The 23,015-nt window shown below is 38.9% G+C and overlaps 1 protein-coding gene across 5 annotated transcripts in view; it reads left to right on the top strand.

Moving 5' to 3' along the window:
- SYNE1 (spectrin repeat containing nuclear envelope protein 1) overlaps window positions 1-23,015 on the top strand; it is a 662,466-nt gene that overhangs the window by 259,728 nt on the left and 379,723 nt on the right. For all 5 annotated transcript variants that reach the window (XM_089694288.1, XM_089694287.1, XM_089694289.1 and 2 more), the window contains exons 17-22: window positions 5,787-5,951; window positions 9,146-9,298; window positions 10,380-10,523; window positions 11,212-11,385; window positions 12,660-12,818; window positions 21,313-21,477. In XM_089694288.1, coding sequence (XP_089550414.1) covers window positions 5,787-5,951; window positions 9,146-9,298; window positions 10,380-10,523; window positions 11,212-11,385; window positions 12,660-12,818; window positions 21,313-21,477 — 960 coding nt within the window. The remainder of the gene's footprint in view (window positions 1-5,786; window positions 5,952-9,145; window positions 9,299-10,379; window positions 10,524-11,211; window positions 11,386-12,659; window positions 12,819-21,312; window positions 21,478-23,015) is intronic.

Genomic DNA, 23,015 nt, shown 5'->3' with positions numbered 1-23,015 from the left:
TGTTCACAGGTGCCAGAACTTGGTTGACTCCATGCAACACAGATGTACAGCAGTTCTCAGAAACAGTGCTTATACAACTACCGTATTTTTCGCCGTATAAGACGCACTTTTTCTTCCCCAAAACTGGGGGGGAAATGTCAGTGCGTCTTATAAGGCGAATATGGAGCGGCCGGTCCGGTATTTCCACCGCGGCCGTGTCAGAATACCGGGCCGGCCGCTCAGCTCTGCAGCGGGACCTTACCTGTTCCTCTATCCAGCGGCGTGCTGTCTTCCCGGCTTCTGTAGTGTGGGCACTGGGGCATGACAGCCGGGTGCCCAGTGCGCATGCGCAAGAAGCGGTGCGCTTTGTGAATGGTAAGGCGGTACCTGGGACACATGACAGATCCCAGAAGCCGCCGGACCAATCACAAAGCGCAAGTGCTTCTCGCTCATGTGCACTGGGCACCCGGCTGTCATGCCGAGCGCCATTACAGAAGCCGGGAAGACAGCGCGCGGCTGGATCGAGGAACAGGTAAGATCAAACAAAACTCTGCGGAAGTAAGAGCGGGTACCTGTCAAATTCTCTGGTCTCTGGTCATCCCTGTGCTGTCCGCAGTCTCTGGTCATCCCTGTGCTGTCCGCAGTCTCTGGTCATCTCCTGTACTGTGTCTGCAGTCCATTAGTTCAGAATTTTTTTTTTCCTGTTTTCTGCCTCTAAAACCTAGGTGCGTCTTATGGTCAGGTGCGTCTTATACGGCGAAAAATACGGTAAATATTCATTAAGTGATTCAAAGGAAAGCAAAATCTTCAAACATTTTTCAGTTTATATAGTGAATGTTTGAGTTTGTAAAGAAGAATACAAACACTGCTATTTTTTTGAACAGTCTAATATTCACTTTTCTTCAATTTATTTAGAGGAACAACACAAATTTGATATATTTTTCTTCATGTTTTGATTTGGAATAGAATGTGTAGTGTTCCCAATGCATTTGTGTGTATGGAAATAAAAGCTATTAGAAGGATTTTCAGCTTTATTCACTTTTTTCAACACACTGCTATTATTTTGAACACAACTGTATATACTGTATACGTGATTTTGCACACCCCTGCTGCCCTGTAGCAGTATATCTGCTATAGGGTGGTCGGGGTGTGGTTAAATGGCAGCTTTCTTCGTTCCTGAAATGGTGGTTTCACTGCAGAGGCATTTCACCATGAAACATAAATATTGTCTGACATTTATCTGGAAATCATTAAAATCATATTTCAACTGCCAGGTGTGAACACTGGCACAGTGGACTGTGATTGAATAACGGTTGGATAAGGGCCAAACAATGTATGATAAAAGATATTATTTTATATTATGCTGTATAATCTAAAAAGAGAGAAGCACTGGAGGCTTGTTGCAGCCATTCAGCTTTACACCGTCAGTGAGAATACTCCATACCCCTATGTGATTTCCTCTTCAGTGCTCACTTACCTATCCTATTTTTTGTCAGTAGTCCCTGCAAACCTTCAGCATTATACCCTCATGTACCACATATTGCTCTGTTCTCTTTTCCAGTGTTGAACTTCTATCACACACTCACGTTGTCCAGGTTATATTCTTCTCTTTTGTGTCTAATTCTCCTTCCTTTTTTGTCTTTCTGCACCCTCATTAAAATATACATGTAGTTAGCTAGGGGGAGCTAGCTAGGTTTTTCAATTAGAGGCTGAAGAGCAGCCGTGTGTGAGTTAGTCTAGATTGAGTCAGCCAGGTCATTTTTTAGATCAAGGCTGAGCGCTCTGGAGACCAGTTCCCTGATATTTCCCCCTGCTCTAGAAACTTGAGAAGTCTCTAGAAGGCAGGGACTGATCTGCATACCTAGGGAATCTTGGCCAGTCCCCAAGCAGGAGGCTTGGCATGGGGCCAGGAAAGCTCCTAAATATGAGAGAGCCTGATCAGCAAAGGAGTAGTGTTGTGTGGAAGATGGAGTGAAAGGTGGAGTGTGGAGCTTGGGAGGGGTCCCAGGAGAGGAGCCTACCTACGGGTAGGAGCTGGAAGGGAGGGTCTCTCAGTCTCAACCATACCCTGAGAAAGGACAGCCTAGGAAGCAGGGAAGGAGCCAGCCCAGAGTAAGGCCTGAAGGCAGCGACCAACCCACAAGCTTGCAGGAGAGGACTGAGTGAGTAATCCCACACACTCTGGGCCAGGTAAGGGGAGAGGGCAGTCAGGTAGCCAACATAAATAGTTCCTCATCTGGAGCTGCTCAGCTAAAGTTGCAGTTTCTGGGCTCCTTTGTTCAGGGATTCCCTCAAGCAGCTGGGTGAAGAGGAGAATTCATCTGGGGTCTGAGGTGCTACACCAGGAGGGCTGGAGAATGTTTGTCTATGGACTTGTACACAGTTGTTAAGAAGTTGTCCTCAAGTTGCAGTTTCCTTGGGCATCCCATACAACCCTCAACCCTATTCAAGTTCAATACCCCTTAATGAAAAAAAAAAAAAAAACAAGCTCAAGGACTGTTTACTGTCTCCAGTGTCCAAGGTCTGAAGAAAATGCATGTTGCCTGGCTGTGCAGGGCTATAGGGGGACCCAAATCTCAACAACTCCTAAGGGGGTAGTGCTACTTACACAATATAGAGTGTTTGAATACTCAATATGGGGGCACCATCAGTACACAGAAAATCGAGTACACACTTGTCATGTCAGTGTCATGACATTATACATGCATTAAAAGGTGAAACACCTTCAAAGACAATGCAGACACAGTTACATACAATGCAAATACTTAGAACATAAAAAGAGGCCGCACATTGAACCAAAGTAAACAGGCTGACAGCAAATTTAATCATAGCACACAGACAGGCAGCTTACTGATTCACATCACACATAGAAAATGAACATAGCCAAAGCACTCAGGGCCCATACAATCAAAGCAGATACTTAAAGGGTTATTTCATTTTTGTAATAAAAAAATAGCAAATAAAAAAAAACGATATATAATATACAATTGCGACACAAGTCATATTGTAATTGAATGTTTTCAATCTGCAGCGCTGTAATTTTCTGTAAAATGCAATGAAATTTGGCATCAAAACATACCTTAAGAAACCACACTAATGGCAAAACAAATATTATTATGAATGTAGCGCTGCCCCCAGAGGAGCTGCTTGTATTTTTGCCCAGGTCTCCCCTTTCTTCACCCCACAGCCAGGCACAAAGTATTTTTTACAGTCAGGTACACACACTCTTTCGCTCATTTTCTTCAATGACCAGTCTAGGGAATGTTTGTTTTTGGAGTTTTATGGTAGAAATGGGGATAGGGATGGGGAATTTAGTAGGATACTCCAAGATTAGAACTATTCACACTGAGGACATCTAGCTGATCTCTTACTTGAGCACTTTTGAAGTCCTGGCTGAAAGTAGATAGCAGACTTCTCTTTAAATTGTAGTAACAAGTAGCTTAGGAGTGAGCAATGTCCCTTTAACAGTAGTAGTAGTAGTTGAAGGGCTGAGCTCTTCAGGTATAGGCCGATTACGGCAGACTGTGGCAGTCCAAAAGTAATAGAACTGAGCAAAGTCCTTTCCAGTAGGAAAGGTTGGATAAGCTCTTCAGAACACCCGCCAGTGTTCCCTTTTCTGGGACCTACGCTGATTACCAGGCACCAGAGGGGTAGCAAGCACACAGAGTCTCCAAGATCTCTCAGAGTACTCACAAGTCCAAGGACAGAATGGCAGCCTCCCTCCAATCTTCCAAGTGACTCTCTTCAGTGATACCAGACAGAGCTTTGGCAGACAGCACCCCTTAGCTTACTGTAGATCCAGGGTCATTCTTCCTAACTTCAGGCCCTCAGCTCGATCACCTGAGGCCCGCATGGCAGCAAGTGCCATGCGAGGCAAGCCTGCCTCCAGCCTGGCTTGGTGTTATCCTCTCCAGGGAAAGATGCTGAACCCATGTGCTCACAGAACATAAATACTGCTCCCAGCATGCAATGGGGCCACCCTCCCCTGTAATTCGCCAGTGCTGTATCCATATTCATGCTGCTCATTTGCCTAGTTCCCTCCCAGATTCTGCATGGCTCTCATAGCTTTCTGAAAGCGGGCAGAACTCAAGGCAAACTTAGCAGCACCAGAGCATCATGAGCAGACCTTACTGATCCATCACAGCACTTTGTTAAGCAGAGAACCCAGTTAGATTTACCTAACAGTCTCTCTGTTAAGCAGAGAAACACAGCTATACTTATCCTAACTATACAAACCCTAACACCTAACTAGGAGGGTGCTACATGAACATTAGTTGCAAGCATGCTAGGCGAAATTTACCATAGCATACAAATCAGTAAATAATAATGTGCTGCGCTTAATGAATATAGAAAATACCACCATAAAAAATTACAAAGTCCACTTGAAGACAATAAAGTGTATCCCACACCAGTAAGTCAACCTCCACCACAAATATTTTATGTGAGGCGTACCAGAACTGCATGACCTTCAAATTAAAGAAAGGTCATAGGTATGGCGTATGTTATTATGCAGACCCACCTCAATGGCACTCTTCAGGAACTACTGACTGGTTGCAGGCTGATCACAGGTTCCCTATAAGGCATGGAAGCATGGCCAAAATAGCACTCCCAAATTCCTCACAATATTGCACCACTAGCAATCTGGTCTCGATCCAAATCTCCAACACAACCACACTCAGAGAAAGAAGAGAAGGATACCAAATGCAATATGGTAACCTGGAGGCGCTTTGTACACAGAAAGTGTACAGAATGCTCCCCAGAAATGTTATTACCTGTTTGTGTGATTGGCTCACTGATTTTCCCAGAAGTCTGTACTAAGATACAAGTCGGATTTTGGGCATCCACTGTAACAAAAATGTCATTTTTGGTGAGATACTCCTGAAGAGAAAGCACATCTAAAGGTATGTATACCTTGAATTAACTTTCCTGATTACAGCCCTGTAAGTGCTGCAGCTGATTGATCATTATAAAGTCACTCCCATTCACATTCATTTTGTACATGGACACAAACATCTATTTCTTCAGAGTAGCAAAAGGTAGGAATCTGCAACAAAGTCTGTTAAAATCCTCGCAATGTACATAGATCACCCAGAGGGGAATGTTTATTTCTCAACAAAAGTGGAGTTACTCTTTAACAATAATAAATGTGGTTAGAAGAATATGGCAGCAACATAGCAAATTACTAATTGTGCTCATTCATAGCACTGATATGTTTCTTGATTTTAATGCATGTCCTTATCTGGGAGATTTCAAGGTTGTATGTCTGTAAAGGGGTGACTTGGATCTATTAAAATGAGTGCAATGTGTCCTGAAACATACAGGGGATGGGGATATGGTGACTTCACAAAGATGACACAAGAGAACACCTTGTATGTATGGGCCATACAAAAAGTTTTAGACTTGGTTATGTTTAGTTTTCATCAACATGAAGGCTGTTAGCAATTGTCACACAATGCATTAGCAACACACAGAAGACTGTAGAAAGATTTTATAGACAGGTATCATGTTGTAGGCATGTATATAGAGTTATAGATGTGGGACTTTGGAAATATGAGAAGTGACTGTATTCATACATTCATTTTCTAACATCATCATGTTACTGGAGTTTATCTGTTGCAGATCATATGGACATGATAAATTAATTATTTGTGCAAGAGCAAACAGGTTCCAAAGTTTGTAAAGTCTGTTAGCCAACGTAGGATATGGGTGTGTGACCTTAACAGCTATATTTGATAAGAGAATTTCCTCATCTAAAAATCTATTTTTTTTGCTCTCCTTAACATCTTCATTGATCTGCCTTGGTTTAGGAGTTTTTTCGCCATTTGCCTCACGTGATCCAGCAACACGCGACAATGAACGACTCTGGAAATTTTCTGATTGAAACTTGTGATGACACAGTGTCTAAGGACATCAAGCAACAACTTCTATTGCTGAATGGCCGTTGGAGAGACCTGTTTGTGGAAGTTAAGCATGTATGTTGTTATCAGTGGATTCTATTTTATATTTTCTTAAAGAGTCAGCCTCCCCAAAACTAATACTTCATTTTCTGGTAAATACTGAAGAGCTAATCCAACTGACATTTTCTTATACCATTCAGGGTTTGTGTTGGGTTGAGCTCTCTAGACTTGACTTCCCATATCTACATGTCTGCTCTGGCCTCTATGAGGGCTCTCACTCTTTCTGGTAGATTTTGTATTCATTTATATATTATGGAGAATGTGAAAGAAGCTGCTGGAATTCACACAGATGGGCAAAAATCTTAAAAATGCCTCCCTCTCCCCCAACACCTATTCAGACCTAACCTGTGTATGATGGATTGGTATACTTAAGTATTTCCAGGCTGTTCTGGTCACATGATTTCCCATGTCAGCCAGCACCAGCTTCAGGGTAGAGGTCTTGACAACAGCTGGCACTGCCTGGGAATGGCAACGTTACCCATAGACTTACTGTGGCTCATCCACTGTTGCCACTCCCTCCTCTCCCCTGCAGGCATCGCTGGCTGACACAGGGGAGTTGGGTCACATAACCCGTCTGGAGCAGCCTGAAAATTGGTAAGTATACAGATCTATTTTACTCAGGTTAGTTAGCTTAGGTGTTAGGAGTGGGGGGGGGGGGGGGGGGGGGTTTAAGATTAGTTAGGTGTATCCCAGAATTCTACTTTACTGTTCGACTGGCATCTTTTTAGTGGCCATTGCAGATTCCTAGTAGATTTGGAATTGTTTGGAAAGTAACAGTGGTGCTCTTTTTTTTAAATCAGAAATATTATTTATTAATGTTTAAGGCATACATAGTACAGAATGCAGTACCAAGTATAACACATTACGAAAGAATCAGCCATTAACAAAAAGAACAAAAGTACTAAAAGAACATTTCCAGTGTTACCAGTTGTCCAATGAACAAACAAGTACAACAAGATTGTGGTATTATTATGCAGAACTCCACAGACACAGAGCAGTAGATGTTCCCCTCCAACAGTGGACCAGTGGAAAATACAGCAGATAGATCTTCTTACATGATATTCCAGGTGAACAACACAACAGGCAGAGCACATCATGAAAGGATAATTACAACAGCCTTTGCATTACCAAATCCAATGGGGCTAAACTCGGAGTGGCCAACCATGCTTCCCAGAGTTTCTCAAATTTACCTGGGCACCCACGATGTTGGTAAATTAAACAATCGTATCGTAAGATGGTTCCCGTATTCGGTCTCCAATCCTCCATAGTAGGGGGAGTTTCTGATTTCCAATGCACAAGAATATCTTTGCAACAGGAAGGAACAGGGCCTTGGAGAGGGCTTCTAGTATAAATGTATCTTGGGTAACATTATCTAAAATACCAAAAAGACATTATATAATGTGAATCCTTGTGAGCTATTAAGAATGAGGTATTCTGTGGGTGTTAAACAATTATGTGCTAGTTTTTTGTGTTAGGTGCGCTGGCACTTACACAAACTCACTTGGTAGTGTCAGATCAATATATAAGGTATTAATAATGCCGCGCTCCTATTTGTATACATATATATCTCTATGTCTCTATATCCAATCTGTGCTCATTCTACTTAATAAATAGTGATATTCCATAAACTAATATAATTAAAGTTGCCACTACTACAGTGATGGCTACAATCTTCCGGGTCCTGTGCCCGAGTCTTTCCTCTGCTTTATTGTAGGAATTTGTGTTTTGTTTTCCTTGAAAAAGTGGGTATTGTCTCTTTATTTAGATGTCAGCAACTTATCACAATTTAGCTGATGCCCACGATGCCCATTTGCGTCTTTGACATAGGTGGCAATCACTGTGGCTTTTTCATCAATTGAATTTATGTTCTTTTATGTATGTGTTTGACAGTCATGTTCCACCTGTTGGTGGTCTTTTAACCTACTAAAAGGTGTTCAATTGTATTAATTGTCTTTATATTATTTATATAAGCAATGTTGATTTATATGGTTTGGTACCCCCAAAGCACGTTTAGTTATTCTTGGTTAGGGTCTTATTTAATACATTTCTGATTAGGGGTGTGGTACCAGTAAAACCCTGTTCACAAGGCTATGGAGAGTAAATTTGTCTCCATCTCCCACTCTTTGAATATCTATGTCACCTGCAGGTCTTTTTGCTTCTTAGGGACTCCAAAGGCAAGATCTCCCTTTTATACTTCTTGACTCTGTTCTTGTTTACTTTTCAGTTTTGGCTGTTCCTGAACACTTTTGGTATCCACACTTTTCCTTTTGTGTTCCCTATCATAGAAAATAATTTGAAAGGGCTATTTGAACCTCATAAAGAGCATCCAAATCTAGCGCCCTACATGCGACTAGCTCAAGAGATGTAAAAAAAATGGTTAGGTGGCCTAGCTTTCCATCATCCTCCAGAAACCTAAGATGTCACATCTGGAAAAACAAAGTAAATTTTCCATGAAAAAATTAGCTGCATCTGTAATTGTTGTTCTCTGAAAATGCAAATTGCTTTACTATCATGCTTACATTGTGACTTCAAGGCCTGAGACCCATAACAAGTATGCAGAATAGAAATGTCAAGAAAAGTCAGAAATCCTTAGAAATACTTGTTCCCAGTAACTTTTTCAAGGCACAAAAGGGTAAGCAGGCCAGCCAGTCCTCTAGTATTTTCAGAAAGAGAGTACAGCAATGGCATCTTACATTTTTCTCTCATTGCAGGTTTCCTAAGTGGTAGGTATGTGTGCCAAAATGAAACCCAAATATTTATGTTAATAGCATCAAGATGGCAGAACATTTATTTGCTTTATTGTTATTGCATTTGATACATATGTTAAAGGATTACCTGACTGTAAGATGCAATAAATTGCATTTTTGTTCTTGCGTTTAGATATACTTTAGGCAAAGGCCTACTGGTAAATAATTTTTTTTTGTTGTACTTTAATCAGTTTTAGCTGAGTCTGAGGTGGAACTCATTTCAATTTGACCTAACTGTTGGCTTTAAATGGTTTGTCCCAAGTGAATATTCGCTTTAGCGCAAGTGAATATTCACTAGAAGCTAACACTTTTTTAGGCTGCAATAAGTAGCTAGTTAGATCTGGTGTTGCCACTACATTGTAAAATAATATTGTTTTTGTGTTTGTATTGTATGTATTTTTGTATATACAGCCCCTGTGTATTCTTAAAAATTATCTAATGTTTTGCTGTTCATTTTTGTAGTATGCTAGAGCAGATGATTTTCAGCGGGCAAAGAAGGAATATGCGGAAGGTTTGATAGCACTGGCAGCATTTGCAGAAGGAGGCAATGAAAGAATTTCCATCCCTCTGGAAGTGTCCTTTCTAAATGTCAAGATGTTTGTTCAAGATTTAGAGGCATGTTTTTTATCTTTAAATGTTGTTTTTCTTTTTTCTTCTTTTTTTGTGATGTATTGAATTTAGTACTGTGTATCATCTGAAAGTAGAACTTTGGATTAGCTTGGTTAGAGGGGGAGGCTGTTGGTGATAGTTTATATAAAAGTATACCCGTCCTTTATCTTGTAAATGCAAACAAATGCTTTTTGAAGTTATCAGCCAGTTTTTTGTTTAAAGCAGTCCAATAATTCAATTTGACTAGAAATATAATATTTTATTTAACAAGATGCAAATATTTCCTGACACATAAACTTTCAGTGTTGGGAGCTCAGTTCTCATAGGTTTTGGTGCAGAAAACAATGCCGTACTTGAAGGTGTCCTCACATTAACCATCCCTAGGACCATAGGACATAAGAAAAATAGTTAACAGGTAGCACTAATTAGCTTTCAGAGCTCAATATTGATTTCAGCCCTTGTAATATAAATTACAAATCAACCTTGGAAGGTACTTGGGTCATTCTTCCAGAAAACCAGGTGCAGAACACCAGCAGGGGCTCAACCTCTACTCTACACACTTCACAAATCCAAAGAAGAAGGAAGCTGTTTCATACACTGACAAATGTTATTAATGCAGAAAAAGCAAACAGAGGATTCCCACCTGGGACCTCCTCCACTGAGGCATTTCTGTCATTGACCTGGCATTAGTTGTAGACTATCTGCTGTTTATGTTCAAATTAATAGATTGTCAGTGTTTGGATCTAAGTGCAACCTGCTTCCTTCTTTGCTGGACCATCAGCTAAAGGTTGGCGTGATTCATAGGAGAAGAGGGTCACAACTATGGTGCTTCCTTCTCTGCAAAATACAAGCCCTAGTCACATATCTGTAATATGTGCAATAAGCAATTGTAGGTAGAGGGACTGAAGTTTGAACATCTGCTTGGGATTTAATTTTACATAGCATTAGCTGCTTTAGATGATTTTCGTGTTCGTTGTATGATATCCATTTGTGAAAGAACAGAGAGCTCTGTTTATTTTTAGCTGTGTGCTTAGTCATGATTTGACACAGAAACTAACCATTTTCAATTACTTTCTATTTATTACAGGATATTAAACAGAAAATGCCAATCATAGAAGCCCAGTATAAGTCAGTGACAAGGATGGCTCAGCTTCTTACAAAGGAAACTCCACCATCTGAAGCCAGTGAGATGTTGGCAGCTGTAGCAAGAATCAAGGACCAACTAAATCGAGTAAATTCATTTGACAGTCCTATTATTCCTCGTATACATATACAGTCCCCCACATAGGATGATTTGCAACTGATATTTGCATGACAATACCTTATATGTTCTTTTTTCTCACTTAAAAATACTGCTTCCTATCTCACACTCAAATGCTCGGTGCTGACAGACCTGTCTATTAGCCACAAGTGTCCTTAGTCTTATATTTCAGAGAAGGTGAGGGGATTGGTTAAGCCAGTACTCTTACTGAGAGCTGATTACTGAGAGTACTAGGTCTAAATATGTTGCTTATAGGACTGCACAACCATATTTAAACACTCTGCACATTTGTTGTAATAGGAATGCGCAGATAACACTATGAAAATGGAGATTGCCATTGCAATTTTTATTTGTCTGCATATCTGTTTTGCATATCTTTTTTCCTGTGCCTTCAACTAGTCTTTAACAGATTGTGGGTGTTATTTACTTTACTGACCAAATTGTCTTGTAGGGTATTTTTATAATTTGACATGACTAATCAAAGTAAAATAAATATCGGCACAGAAAGAAATTTGCTAATCTAAAGATACAGTATAACCACCTGCTGTAAAGTAGCCATTAGGATATGATGAAAACATGAAAAACTTGGGGCGTGTTTTTCAATTGATTCACTATTCTACATGAAGGACTGTATAACTTTTTTTTTCATTATCCTCAGATAAGAGAGAGATATCCTCCACTATTGTATGAATCGCAACAACTTCTTATGCCACTTGGAGAGTTCGAGAATCACATGACCATTTTTTATGAGACTCTTGAGAAACTAACTGGAATTATCTCAATGTCAGACATGGAGTTGCAATCCACATCTGTTCTTAAACAGAAGCAGCGGGTATGTATAATAGGGTAGTCCTTACTACTGCTACATGCTGCAGCGTATCATGCAACAATCAGGTCAGTTCACAAAAGCATAATGTATGCAGTGTTTTCATCATCATATGCAATTTTCTTGTTTGCAATTGAAAAACCATATTTTGAAGGTAGATATGCCATCATCTTAGTGAACTGAGACTAATGAATTGTGTAGCTGGCATTCTCCCTTCTGTGTGTGCAGTAGCAAACAATTTGAATACATCTCTATTTTTATTCTATGTATCAGTGTCTAGAAATATTTAGTTGACATTACTTTTGAACTAAGCCAGTGTAGAAAGCACTGATGGTAACAAATGAGCAGTAAAGCAGCAACTACTGTGGTCAGATCAACATCACTGCTATTTGCTAAACCAGATTAAGCCCTATATGTCTATAGTACATACAGTATCTCACAGAAGTGAGTACATCCCTCCCTTTTTTGTAAATATTTTATTCTATCTTTTCATGTGACAACACTGAAGAAACGACACTCTGCTAGAATGTAAAGTAGTGAGTGTACAGCTTGTATAACAGTGTAAATTTGCTGTCCCCTCAAAATAACTCAACACACAGCCATTATTGTCTAAACCGCTGGCAACAAAAGTTAGCATACTCACTACTTTACATTGTAGCAAAATGTAATTTCTTCAGTGTTGTCACATGAAAAGATATAATAAAATATTTACAAAAATGTGAGGGGTGTACTCACTTCTGTGAGATACTGTAGATAATCCCACCAGTTCTGAGCTAGTAAATGTTTAACAGTATTTGTAATGTGAGATTGCATACATAATATTATGCCATACATACTGTAACATGCTCAGATAACAATGGGTCTTATTAGCAATAGTACTGAAGTCACAGAACCTGACTGATTTATCAAACATTCTAAAGGTCTAAACCTAAGGCAGGCTGGAAGGAAAGAAAAGTGCTTGATTTCCCCATCAACATAGCTCTCCCAGCAGGGAACCTTACCTGGTAGCAGAACACAATAACTAGTGTTGCCGGCTATAGCCATCATTTGGGAAAAACCCGACAGGCTGGTTGTACACAAGTCAATCAATAGATTGACTTGTATACGACCCTGATGCACACATAGATCAAAATTAGCCACCTCATAAGGACAGTTTTTTAAAAAAGCATTAATGATAACTGTGTCTAAATTGAATTCTAGCATAGTTGTATTAATTGAAAGTTTATATCAAGCATTGCAGAATGACAGAATTAATATTTATTTTTATTTTCATATTGTAGGAGCTAATAACATATCAAGAGAGCTGTAAAAAAGCCTTGGCCATAATTGAGAAGAATGGCCAAGCTGTACACAAAGCACTGACAATCAGCAAATCAATGCACCATTTTGACCGATCTCCTCTGCAGAAGAAAATAACAGATGCTCAGTCCGCTTTTCAGGTGATTTTTGGTTGATGACTTCATTTCTGACTCCCCCAACTGTCACTTTACAAATTCTTATTCTTGTGTTTTTTTTCCTACTGGTTTTTCCACCTTTGAGTACTTTTTATCCGCATCCTCCTGTGTTCAACACAAGTTATCAGGAATATCTATAAGACACAGTGCAGAATGTAAAGCAATAAGGGAATTTTCATATCACATTTGTGGGAACCTGAATTAAATAAGCTGTGCTTCCTATTAAAGATTTTGTTCTACAAACTTTGTGTGCCTTTTCAATTTATCTCTTTTTTTTACAGGATGTTGATGATAATCTGTGAAAGTGTAGAAATGTGAAGCATTATATAGCTGTAAACATAGTAGTCAATATCTTTTTCCCCTTATCAACAAGCAAAAGTTTAATAAAGCCAAAACTTTCATTATCTTACAATTATAAATTTGCACACCATGCAAATCAGTTTTTGTCTATCTGTAGAAGTGGATATATGGAATATATATATATTGGAAAGGAAATTAGCTTTTTCCTCCTAGGGTTCTGTTTAATACTAAATTGTAGTTAAAATCTGGCTAAAGTGAAAACTTTTTTTTGAAAGTTTTGGATAGAACTAATTGCAGAACAATTAGAACTCCTATAATGTTATTGCGGTCCGTGCTCCTGTAGGGGAGATTCACCTTCTCTATGAGTCATGTTTACTATTATCACTAAAAGTGAAAGTAAAAGAAAATCCTAAAATTCGGGTTGTCGCCAGAATAGGAGAAGACAAAAAAAGAGAAATTTTCCAGTGGGAACACTGGTTCTTGTAACCCTGGTGACAACTACGGATTCCCTTGCACTGGAGGGATTTCACTTCTTGATTTGGCTGTGAGACAATAAGTGATTGGAAATGTCCCCACAGATGGCAAAAAACACTGACAGTTGCCTTAACCCTCCCTTACTTTATTCAAAATGCAGAAAAAAAATGCCTTTATTTTTTTTTTGGAACTTCTACCACCTTACTGGGTGCAGTGCTATATGAAAAAAAGTCTTTGTGTTGCCTAAAGCAGCTAAATCTTAATAAATTTATTCTTGAATCGTAAATTACCAGAGATACTCTCGTAAAATATTTCCAAGCATCTATAGGATTTCTACGTGTTTTTTGTCTGTTAGGGCTATCACATTTTTTTCTTATCCTGCAAATCAATAACACATTTACTGCATATTATGTCAGTGGGCATCTCTTCATTTTTCCTTTTTTTGTCACATTTCTACAACTCTATCACATTAGACAAATAGTTCTGATTAGCAGTGGACAGCTTTATAGATTAAATTAACACCTAACTAGTGTGTTCCTTCGCAATGAATTGAAAACACATATGAGCCTAATGTACATAATTTTGTGATGGATAATATAATACTGAACTAAATGTATTTTTTTATAAAAATGGATACTGTCTGGGACAAATATAAATGGTGTGTCCAGCACATCTTTATTAAAATATTTTTTAGATTGTTTCAGGTGGACTGGAGATCAGTTAGCACCACATCCCATATAGTAAATAGCCAACAGTATAGAAAGAAAAAGGGATTTTTAAGGTGCTCAAAACGTTCCAAACATTATATGTTGTACTAAAATCATACAAAGCTTTATGACATATTGTTATATAAAAAACGACATCACATTAGTAGTTGTGAAAAACGTAAAACCAACAAGGTGCTCCATATGACTTAGAGTTCACAATGCAACAATTCCCACTCGACGTGTTTCGCCACATTTTTGGCTTCTTCAGGAGGTTTACAGATAATTGCATGTAATTGCCACTACGAGAGAATACAATATAACAATAATATAACAATAAACACATTTTAATAATCAAATGTGTTTATTGTTAGATTTTCTTTGTATATTGTTGATCTTTATTAAAATGTTTTCATCAATATATAAACGTGAATCAAATAAATAAAAAAACAGTTTTATATCATTAGCGGTGGGAATGTTTTTAATTTTAACAGTGGAACAAAAATCATTGCAACTTTATGCGTAGAGTAACACAATTAATCAGTAAAACACGGACAAGAGCCATTTATATATGCACACTATTAACCTGCAAATAGGCAAACAAATCACAATGACATAGATACACTTTGTAGTAATCATGAGGTTTTGTGATTCCCATTGTTTAGCAAAAAACTGGTCATCAAATGATCTTTTATGTACTGATCACATCTTTGTTGATAGTAAGTTCCGAGTTCAGAATGGAGCTTTTCTACAATCTTCATAATGAATAGTAAGTGGTCAGAGATTTTCTGTCTCTATCACTCAACTTTTCACACATCTATAGCATATAAAGCTTATTTGTTCTGACAATTCATATACCATAAGCTGCCCATTTTCCTGAAAAAAAAAATAGGATTTATATGCTAGCACCAAATTAGATAAACTACCTGTAGGTACAGCTGTAGTTTTGCACCTACAGAAATATTTGAATATTCTGAATGGATTTACAATAAGCATTATTTCCGACAGAGTTTCTTTTTTTAGCTGTCAATAGGTCACAATAAAAATATACTATATGGTAAACCTGTACTACAACAAACCTGATTTAACAGTAAAGTGTAAAAGATGTTCTCCAATAGCTAAACCCTTATAACTCACGAATACTAAGTGAGGGTCAATGTGATGTATCATTTTCGCAAGGCACGCTAGACTAGAACATTTCCTTTGAATTCCGAGCTATCTATAACATATTTTTACCTAATCTTTAGCCTAAAAATAAAAAAGAAACAGTTGGCATTATTGGACTAGAATTCTCACACTGTTTCCATATGGTTTACTACTCTAACCTGTTTCTACTCAGATGTCAGTTTGGTCACCTGCCCAGAAGAGTCTAGCGTGTTCTTGTAGCAGTTAAAACTTACAGTAGATGACTTACTGAGACATGCAGTTCTCTAAGCCAGTTGTAGGCAACCAGTTATACTATGGGGGCCTCAAATAAAGCCTTTATGCTTTTCAAGGACCACATAATTATAATATATGATTTTTTATGGTAGCAATGGAGGGTCAGTTTGGTTTTGAAACAACCATTATCACCTCTATTTTAAATTAAAAAAAAACTGTAAATGCGAGCCTTGAGAGGAAATACTATCATCACCAAGAATCTTCATCACACTGACATATTAAAAAATGTCTTGGCTTCCAATATGTAGATATCCTCCTTTTCATGTTATTTATTATGTTTTTTGTGCCATTTTGGTGGGTTTTATTACACTTGTTTTTAATTGAAATCATTTTACTTTGTAATAATCCCTAATGCTGTGTTCTGCACTGTGTCTCATATGTTGTTTTAATTTGGCAGTTGTTCTTCATGTCTTACGCCATCATTTAAATGTTACAAAGTGCTGATTGCAAGCGAGCAGGAAAAACCTATGTACTGTTGTCTATTTGTTGCTAAATTTGTCACCTTGTCTCCTTCATAATATATTTAGCTAGCCAATTAGTGCTGAATGAATCAGCCACATTCTGAGTAACTGAATTCAGCTGTTTCTAACTGGACCCAATTTAGTCCTTCTGGAACAAGAGAACTTGAATCAAGTGATAGCTTTGTAATTAGCGTGCATTTCCGCGGTTGGGATAATTTGGGATCATTAGGAAATATACTGTGGAAGCTGTGCCCAAAAAATGCAAGTAGAGGAAAGCAGATTAGTGTATTTTCCTCATTTCTGACTTACAATCACTTATTCTAATCTACACTGCGTCTTTGTGAGCATCTTAGTAGAGGTGAAAGGTGATGGCTAACCATCTTGGTAGATGTGCAGGGCTTTGCTTTCTCATATCAGAGCAGCCCTCTTGATGGCTAGTGGTCTTTTGACCAATAGAGGAATACATAAGCAGCAGAAGTGCTAAAACCACAAATGCTTGCCTTTGTAGATTTCTCTCTAGCAAAGAGAAAAGTGAGTAGCACAGTAGTGACAGCACCATATCTCACTCCAAATCTCATGAGACTAGTAATCAGAGGCACAGTGCCTTTAGCTGGTCATAGATGGATCGAAATTCGGCAAGGAATTTCAATCCATCTACGACCACTAGAAAGAAGTAAAATTAATGATCAGGTATGAAGCGTAATGCACAAGAGTGCCTAGGCACAAGAACTGCTAAGACAAAAAATAGGATTTTAGGATACTGTTTAAGCACAGTTATCATTTCTAGGTATTGGCTAGCAAACCTTTAGTTTTTAGTATAGGTCCACTTTAAGAGTGAAGGAAACATAAAATATCTTCTTTAGTGCAGCTTTTGATGTTAACAACTAAAAACAGAAGTTTATCAGAAAACAGATCCTGATAGGAAATGTAGTCTGGCACATATTATATTTTCAAGAGATAGATTGTGGATTTGTGGTTCTGGGTCTAATTTGTTGGTGTAACAATCAGTTTTCCCCTTTCTGAGCTTTCTCAAAAACACTTTTATGTTGTGCTTTTAGCATGCATTAATGTGCCCATTGTGTTTAAAATATGTTCAGCTCAGGAAATGTATAATTTCTTTTTAATAACAGTGCAAAGCAAGTGCATTGTTATTCATAGTAAAACAGCAGTCAGCAGCTTGAGCAGGCATTGTAGTGAGAACTGCATTACAATTGGTTATACATGGTTACTGCAAATCCCTTTACTTTATGCCTGGATATTAAGTATGACAAGTCTGACATAACAGTTTGTGCAGTCACACCACACAGTTGAAAGTAAAAAAGAAAAAAGCATAGTTTTAAAGATAAGTGCATTGCCTAGAGCAGAGATGGACTGACAACTCATGGGGCCCCCGGCAATAGGGGATCATGGGGCCCCTGTGTCCTTGCCCAAACTCAAAAAAGGCTATGAAAAAGGTACCAGGGGCATCTCATGGGGCCCCCTACTGACCCCGGCCCTTGGGCAGTGCCCGAGTTTCCAAATGGTCAGTCTGCCCCTGGCCTAGAGTCTACTCACCTTTCTCACCATTTGCTCTGGGACTTTACAGTGTTTAAAAATGTTCAGCATTCCTGTGTGCAAAGGACATGGTCATTGAGAATAATGGCTTTCCAAAGTGCATGTGCTAAGCTTGAGATTGACAAAGCCACTGTTCTGCATGGATTGCAATTAGAGATGAGCGAATCGAACCAGGCGAAGTGGAATTCGATACGAATTTCAGGAAAAATTCCCTCCATGACATTCCCTCCATACAGCGGTTGAAACATTGTATCTATTTGTTTCCATAAATGGAACCATTTATGGAAACAAATAGATACAATGTTTCGAACGCTGTATGGAGGGAATGTCACAGAACTGTCAGAAATAGCCTATTTCTGACAGTTCTGTGACATTCCCTCCATACAGCGGTTGAAACATTGTATCTATTTGTTTCCATAAATGGAACCTTTTATGGAAACAAATAGATACAATGTTTCAACCGCTGTATGGAGGGAATGTCACAGAACTGTCAGAAATAGGCTATTTCTGACAGTTCTGTGACATTCACTCCATACAGCGGTTGAAACATTGTATCTATTTGTTTCCATAAATGGTTCCATTTATGGAAACAAATAGATACAATGTTTCAACCGCTGTATGGAGTGAATGTCACAGAACTGTCAGAAATAGCGGAGCTCTGCAGATACACTTAGCGGAGCTCTGCAGATACACTTTTTGCCGGCTTGGAATTCTTCTTATTTTCATCCTACTTCTTCTTCTTCTTCTTCTTCATCCTCATCCTCAGAAGAAGAAGAAGAGGATGAGGATGAAGAAGAAGAAGAAGTAGGATGAAAATAAGAAGAATTCCAAGCCGGCAAAAAGTGTATCTGCAGAGCTCCGCTAAGTGTATCTGCAGAGCTCCGCTAAGAAATAGCGGAGCTCTGCAGATACACTTTTTGCCGGCTTGGAATTCTCCTTCTTCTCATCTTTCTTCTTCTCATCCTTCTTCTTCTTCTCATCCTTCTTCTTCTTCTTCTCATCCTTCTCCTTCTTCTCATCCTTCTCCTTCTTCTCATCCTTCTTCTTCTTCTCATCCTTCTCCTTCTTCTCATCCTTCTCCTTCTTCTCATCCTTCTTCTCATCCTTCTTCTCATCCTTCTCCTTCTTCTCATCCTTCTTCTCATTCTTCTTCTCATCCTTCTCCTTCTTCTCATCCTTCTCCTTCTTCTCATCCTTCTCCTTCTTCTCATCCTTCTCCTTCTTCTCATCCTTCTCCTTCTCCTTCTTCTCATCCTTCTCCTTCTTCTCATCCTTCTTCTCATCCTTCTCCTTCTTCTCATCCTTCTTCTCATCCTTCTCCTTCTTCTCATCCTTCTCCTTCTTCTCATCCTTCTTCTCATCCTTCTCCTTCTTCTCATCCTTCTTCTCATCCTTCTCCTTCTTCTCATCCTTCTTCTAATCCTTCTTCTCATCCTTCTCCTTCTTCTCATCCTTCTTCTCATCCTTCTCCTTCTTCTCATCCTTCTCCTTCTTCTCATCCTTCTCCTTCTCCTTCTTCTCATCCTTCTCCTTCTTCTCATCCTTCTCCTTCTCATCCTTCTCCTTCTTCTCATCCTTCTTCTCATCCTTCTCCTTCTTCTCATCCTTCTTCTCATCCTTCTTCTCATCCTTCTCCTTCTTCTCATCCTTCTCCTTCTTCTCATCCTTCTCCTTCTTCTCATCCTTCTCCTTCTCCTTCTTCTCATCCTTCTCCTTCTCCTTCTTCTCATCCTTCTCCTTCTCCTCCATCTTCTCATCCTTCTCCTTCTCCTTCTTCTCATCCTTCTCCTTCTCCTTCTCCTTCTTCTCATCCTTCTCCTTCTTCTCATCCTTCTCCTTCTTCTCATCCTTCTCCTTCTCCTTCTTCTCATCCTTCTCCTTCTTCTCATCCTTCTCCTTCTCCTTCTTCTCATCCTTCTCCTTCTCGTTCCTCATCTCCAAGGGCATTTAAATTAAAGGTACAGTGTTCTGCACTAATTTAAAGGCTCTCTGAAGCCTAGAAACCCTTTTTATAAGTTAACTTCGTAGCGAATAAATTCGCATCGAATCGAATTTCTTCCTGAAATTCGGCGAATCGGCCGAATCGAATTTTTGAATAATTCGCTCATCTCTAATTGCAATATTTTAGAAGATGCAGGGAGCTCTAGTCTGGGATAGGCAAGACAGTGTAAAGATGAATGTGACTGCATATGAGGTCCTATTTACATCAGGGAAGTTGTTGAGCAGGAACCAGGGCAAAGCACATGGAATATTTGAGGAAATTACAGTTAATGTTACTATTTCTGGCTTAGAAGCCTCATGTTGCAGGAAGTAACAGTAGTCCCTGCACTACAGAGAAAAAAATGAAAAATGGGGAATAGTCAGTAATTGCGAGCAATGTCGCTTTAGGGTCTTTTCAAATGTCCATGCCTTTTTGGTGCATTTTAAAACAATCTGTCCAATGTAATGGCTCACTTTCTATAATACATTAAAGTGGTTGTAAATCCTTACATATACGCAGTGGTGTGACTGGCCTCAGATGATACACAGAGATGAAACAAATACATAAGTTGTACCTCTTTACTTACAGTCATCTTTCCCCTACACCCATTCAAAGTGCAGAATTTACACAGGATCTCTCAGCTTTGAAAAGCAGGGGGCAGGGAACTAAAGTTACATCAGAGAGGACAGCTCCGAAAGCTGATTCGAGAGAAGGGACACACCTCCCTTCACTCAGCACACAGAAGGAAAGCACAGGCTGTGCCCTCCCCTGTCACCATTTTTTTCATGGTGTCAGGAAAACTCCTCAGAAGTGACTTATGCCTTTAGTAGAGGAAACGAAGCAGCAGGCAGAAATGACACTGGCTCTGAATTCAGACAAGTACAAACAATAGAGGGATATACTTTGTTCATGTTTGAGGTTTACAATCAGTTACAATCAGTTAATCAATTAAGTAATACATGAAACAAACATGAATTTAGGTTGTACAACATTGCTGTTAATCACACTTTAAAAGTTCATTAATACATGCATAAATGTATGACTCATATTACTACATTTGGATAGGTGTCTGAAGGCCCTTTTATTCAAGATGACAGTCAACCAACCTTTTCACTTTCTGTCTCAATTCTATGACAGACAGTTCTGGTTGAAGAATCCTGGGGAATGTACTTTTTCAAAAAGTTGGACAAATTAGTACAGTTGCCATTGTTTACCTTGAGATAAGCTGGTTCCAACATTGCCTGGAACATTTGAACTGAATCTGTCCCCACCATGCCTGAAGTGTGGCCAAATGATTTTGACAGACATTTACATTACATCAGAGCTATCCTTTGATGTCCATGGTCAGATTTGAATTGAAAAAAAAAAAAAAAAATCTCACACATATTGTATTTTAAATACAGTTCTAGGACTTGGGGATCCTAAATTAAAACTTGACATTTCTTCATAACTTGCCCACATTAATAAGTAAATAAATCTGTTAAAAATATTCTACCACTGATATTTTACTTTGCACAAGCCATAAATATAAGATATGCATGTGCCATTTTTCTTTTTAAATTAAGACCATGGTAAAGAAAATATCGGAGTGGAAAAAAATGGTAGAGTCCAACAGCAGCCTAATGAAGAAGTTTGAAGAGTCTAGAGCGGAACTTGAGAAGGTCTTGAAAACAGCAGAATCATACTTGAAAGAGAAGGGAAACCCAGAAGAATTGCTAAAGAAGCACACTGTAAGTAGCTTTTGCCATTTGATGATTTTTGTGACTTTTGACTTGAGGTTCCTCTGGCCCCCCATTCAGGTTTTAGGAATTGCAGACAGCTGCTAAAGTTAGGGAAAATGAGAACTCTTATGGTGGTTTCTCCTGAAAATCCAAACAGAAGCTTCTGGGTGTGCTGATAAACCTGAAATGATTATTTAGACTCAAAATAGTAGTGGTGCTTTGTTTCCATATTGCAAATATTCCCGATAATTCTTCATCTGGAACTATAGTTCCCTGTACTAACTAAAGCAAGATAGAGGCTTAGTATAGCATAATAAACTATAATAAAAAGAGAATTCCCTAATATTTTGTATAAATCTAAATAATGTATATAGTGGCAATTGGGCCTTCTGTTGATGTCTTCAAGCTGGCAGCACTTCAAACATTTTTAATTAATGAGTAGCATTGAAAAGCCATAACTAGATCATTGCCTTGCAACAAAGTCATGGCTTCTTCAGCTAGAAGTCCTTTTGGGGAGGGCTCAAACAAAAAATGTTTAATTTTACTCTAAAATGGGTAAGTTTATTCACGTTGCAGAGGGGCAAACAAGGTGGATCTGTTTTAGTTTTTCTAAGTTTTAAGTGGGTTCCCACTTTACAGCAGGAAGTGAAATCCTCCTCTCTTGTTCAGAGCATGGCTACAGTCAATCAACATTCCAGGGACATGAAGGCCCCCTTTTCAAGACAGACCTTTATTCTAGCAGACAGCAGACAGTAGAAGCATGTATAACTTCACATACTGCTTTCTGTTATTAACTTCCACCCAAAATGAAATAGCTACAGATAACAGACTTTATTTAAATGTGATATTTAAAGATCGGTTCCACCATCACTAGAACTTGACTGTTGTTTGAAGCCATGGTGTCATGGAAGTAATGACAGGATGAACATTTTTGGCTATGCTACTTCTGTAACTGGTCTGTGAGCTCTCCTTGTATCCTATAGAAAAACCACTAAAAGCTGAAGACTATAGCATTTCCCATTTTGAGGAACAGAATGTCTTGCCCCACACAACTCAAAATGGGAGCATTTTACAGCAAAGGTTGAACTCCGGGCAAACGGCTAAATACACAGCTAAAAGCATATATAAGATTTACACAGCTATGCTATACCCTGTGATTGAACAGCAAAAGGAGAGACAGCATGCTGATTAAGTCATCTTCTGTCACTTTGCTATCAGTCTTCTACCAGTATGCTGCATGCACTCCGGCACAACTGATTGGCTTCTTGTGCAGCTTCTCTATCGCCCCTCTCTGAACTCTGCTGTGCAGTAGACTGGAAGAGGCTGCTAGCAAGTCAAATTAAGGTACTTTAAAGCAAAAACTTTTAGTTTTAGTTTTGGATATAGTGGTGAAGGGTAAGAGCCTCATTCCAGTTTTGAGTGATGTCTCCACACTGATGTGATGTGTCCATGCTGGGCAGATTCACACTTTTATTTGCCCATTTATTTGACCATTATTTTTGGGGGAGAAAGAGCTGGGGAATCCAAAACTTTCAGTTGTCACCTGA

Source organism: Staurois parvus, unplaced genomic scaffold (assembly GCF_062004578.1).
Source record: "Staurois parvus isolate SC_StPar_1 unplaced genomic scaffold, SC_StPar_1.0 ptg000657l, whole genome shotgun sequence".
Lineage (NCBI taxonomy): Eukaryota > Metazoa > Chordata > Amphibia > Anura > Ranidae > Staurois > Staurois parvus.
Note: the sequence above shows the minus strand (reverse complement) of the source record. Positions and strands in the feature narration are given on the sequence as shown.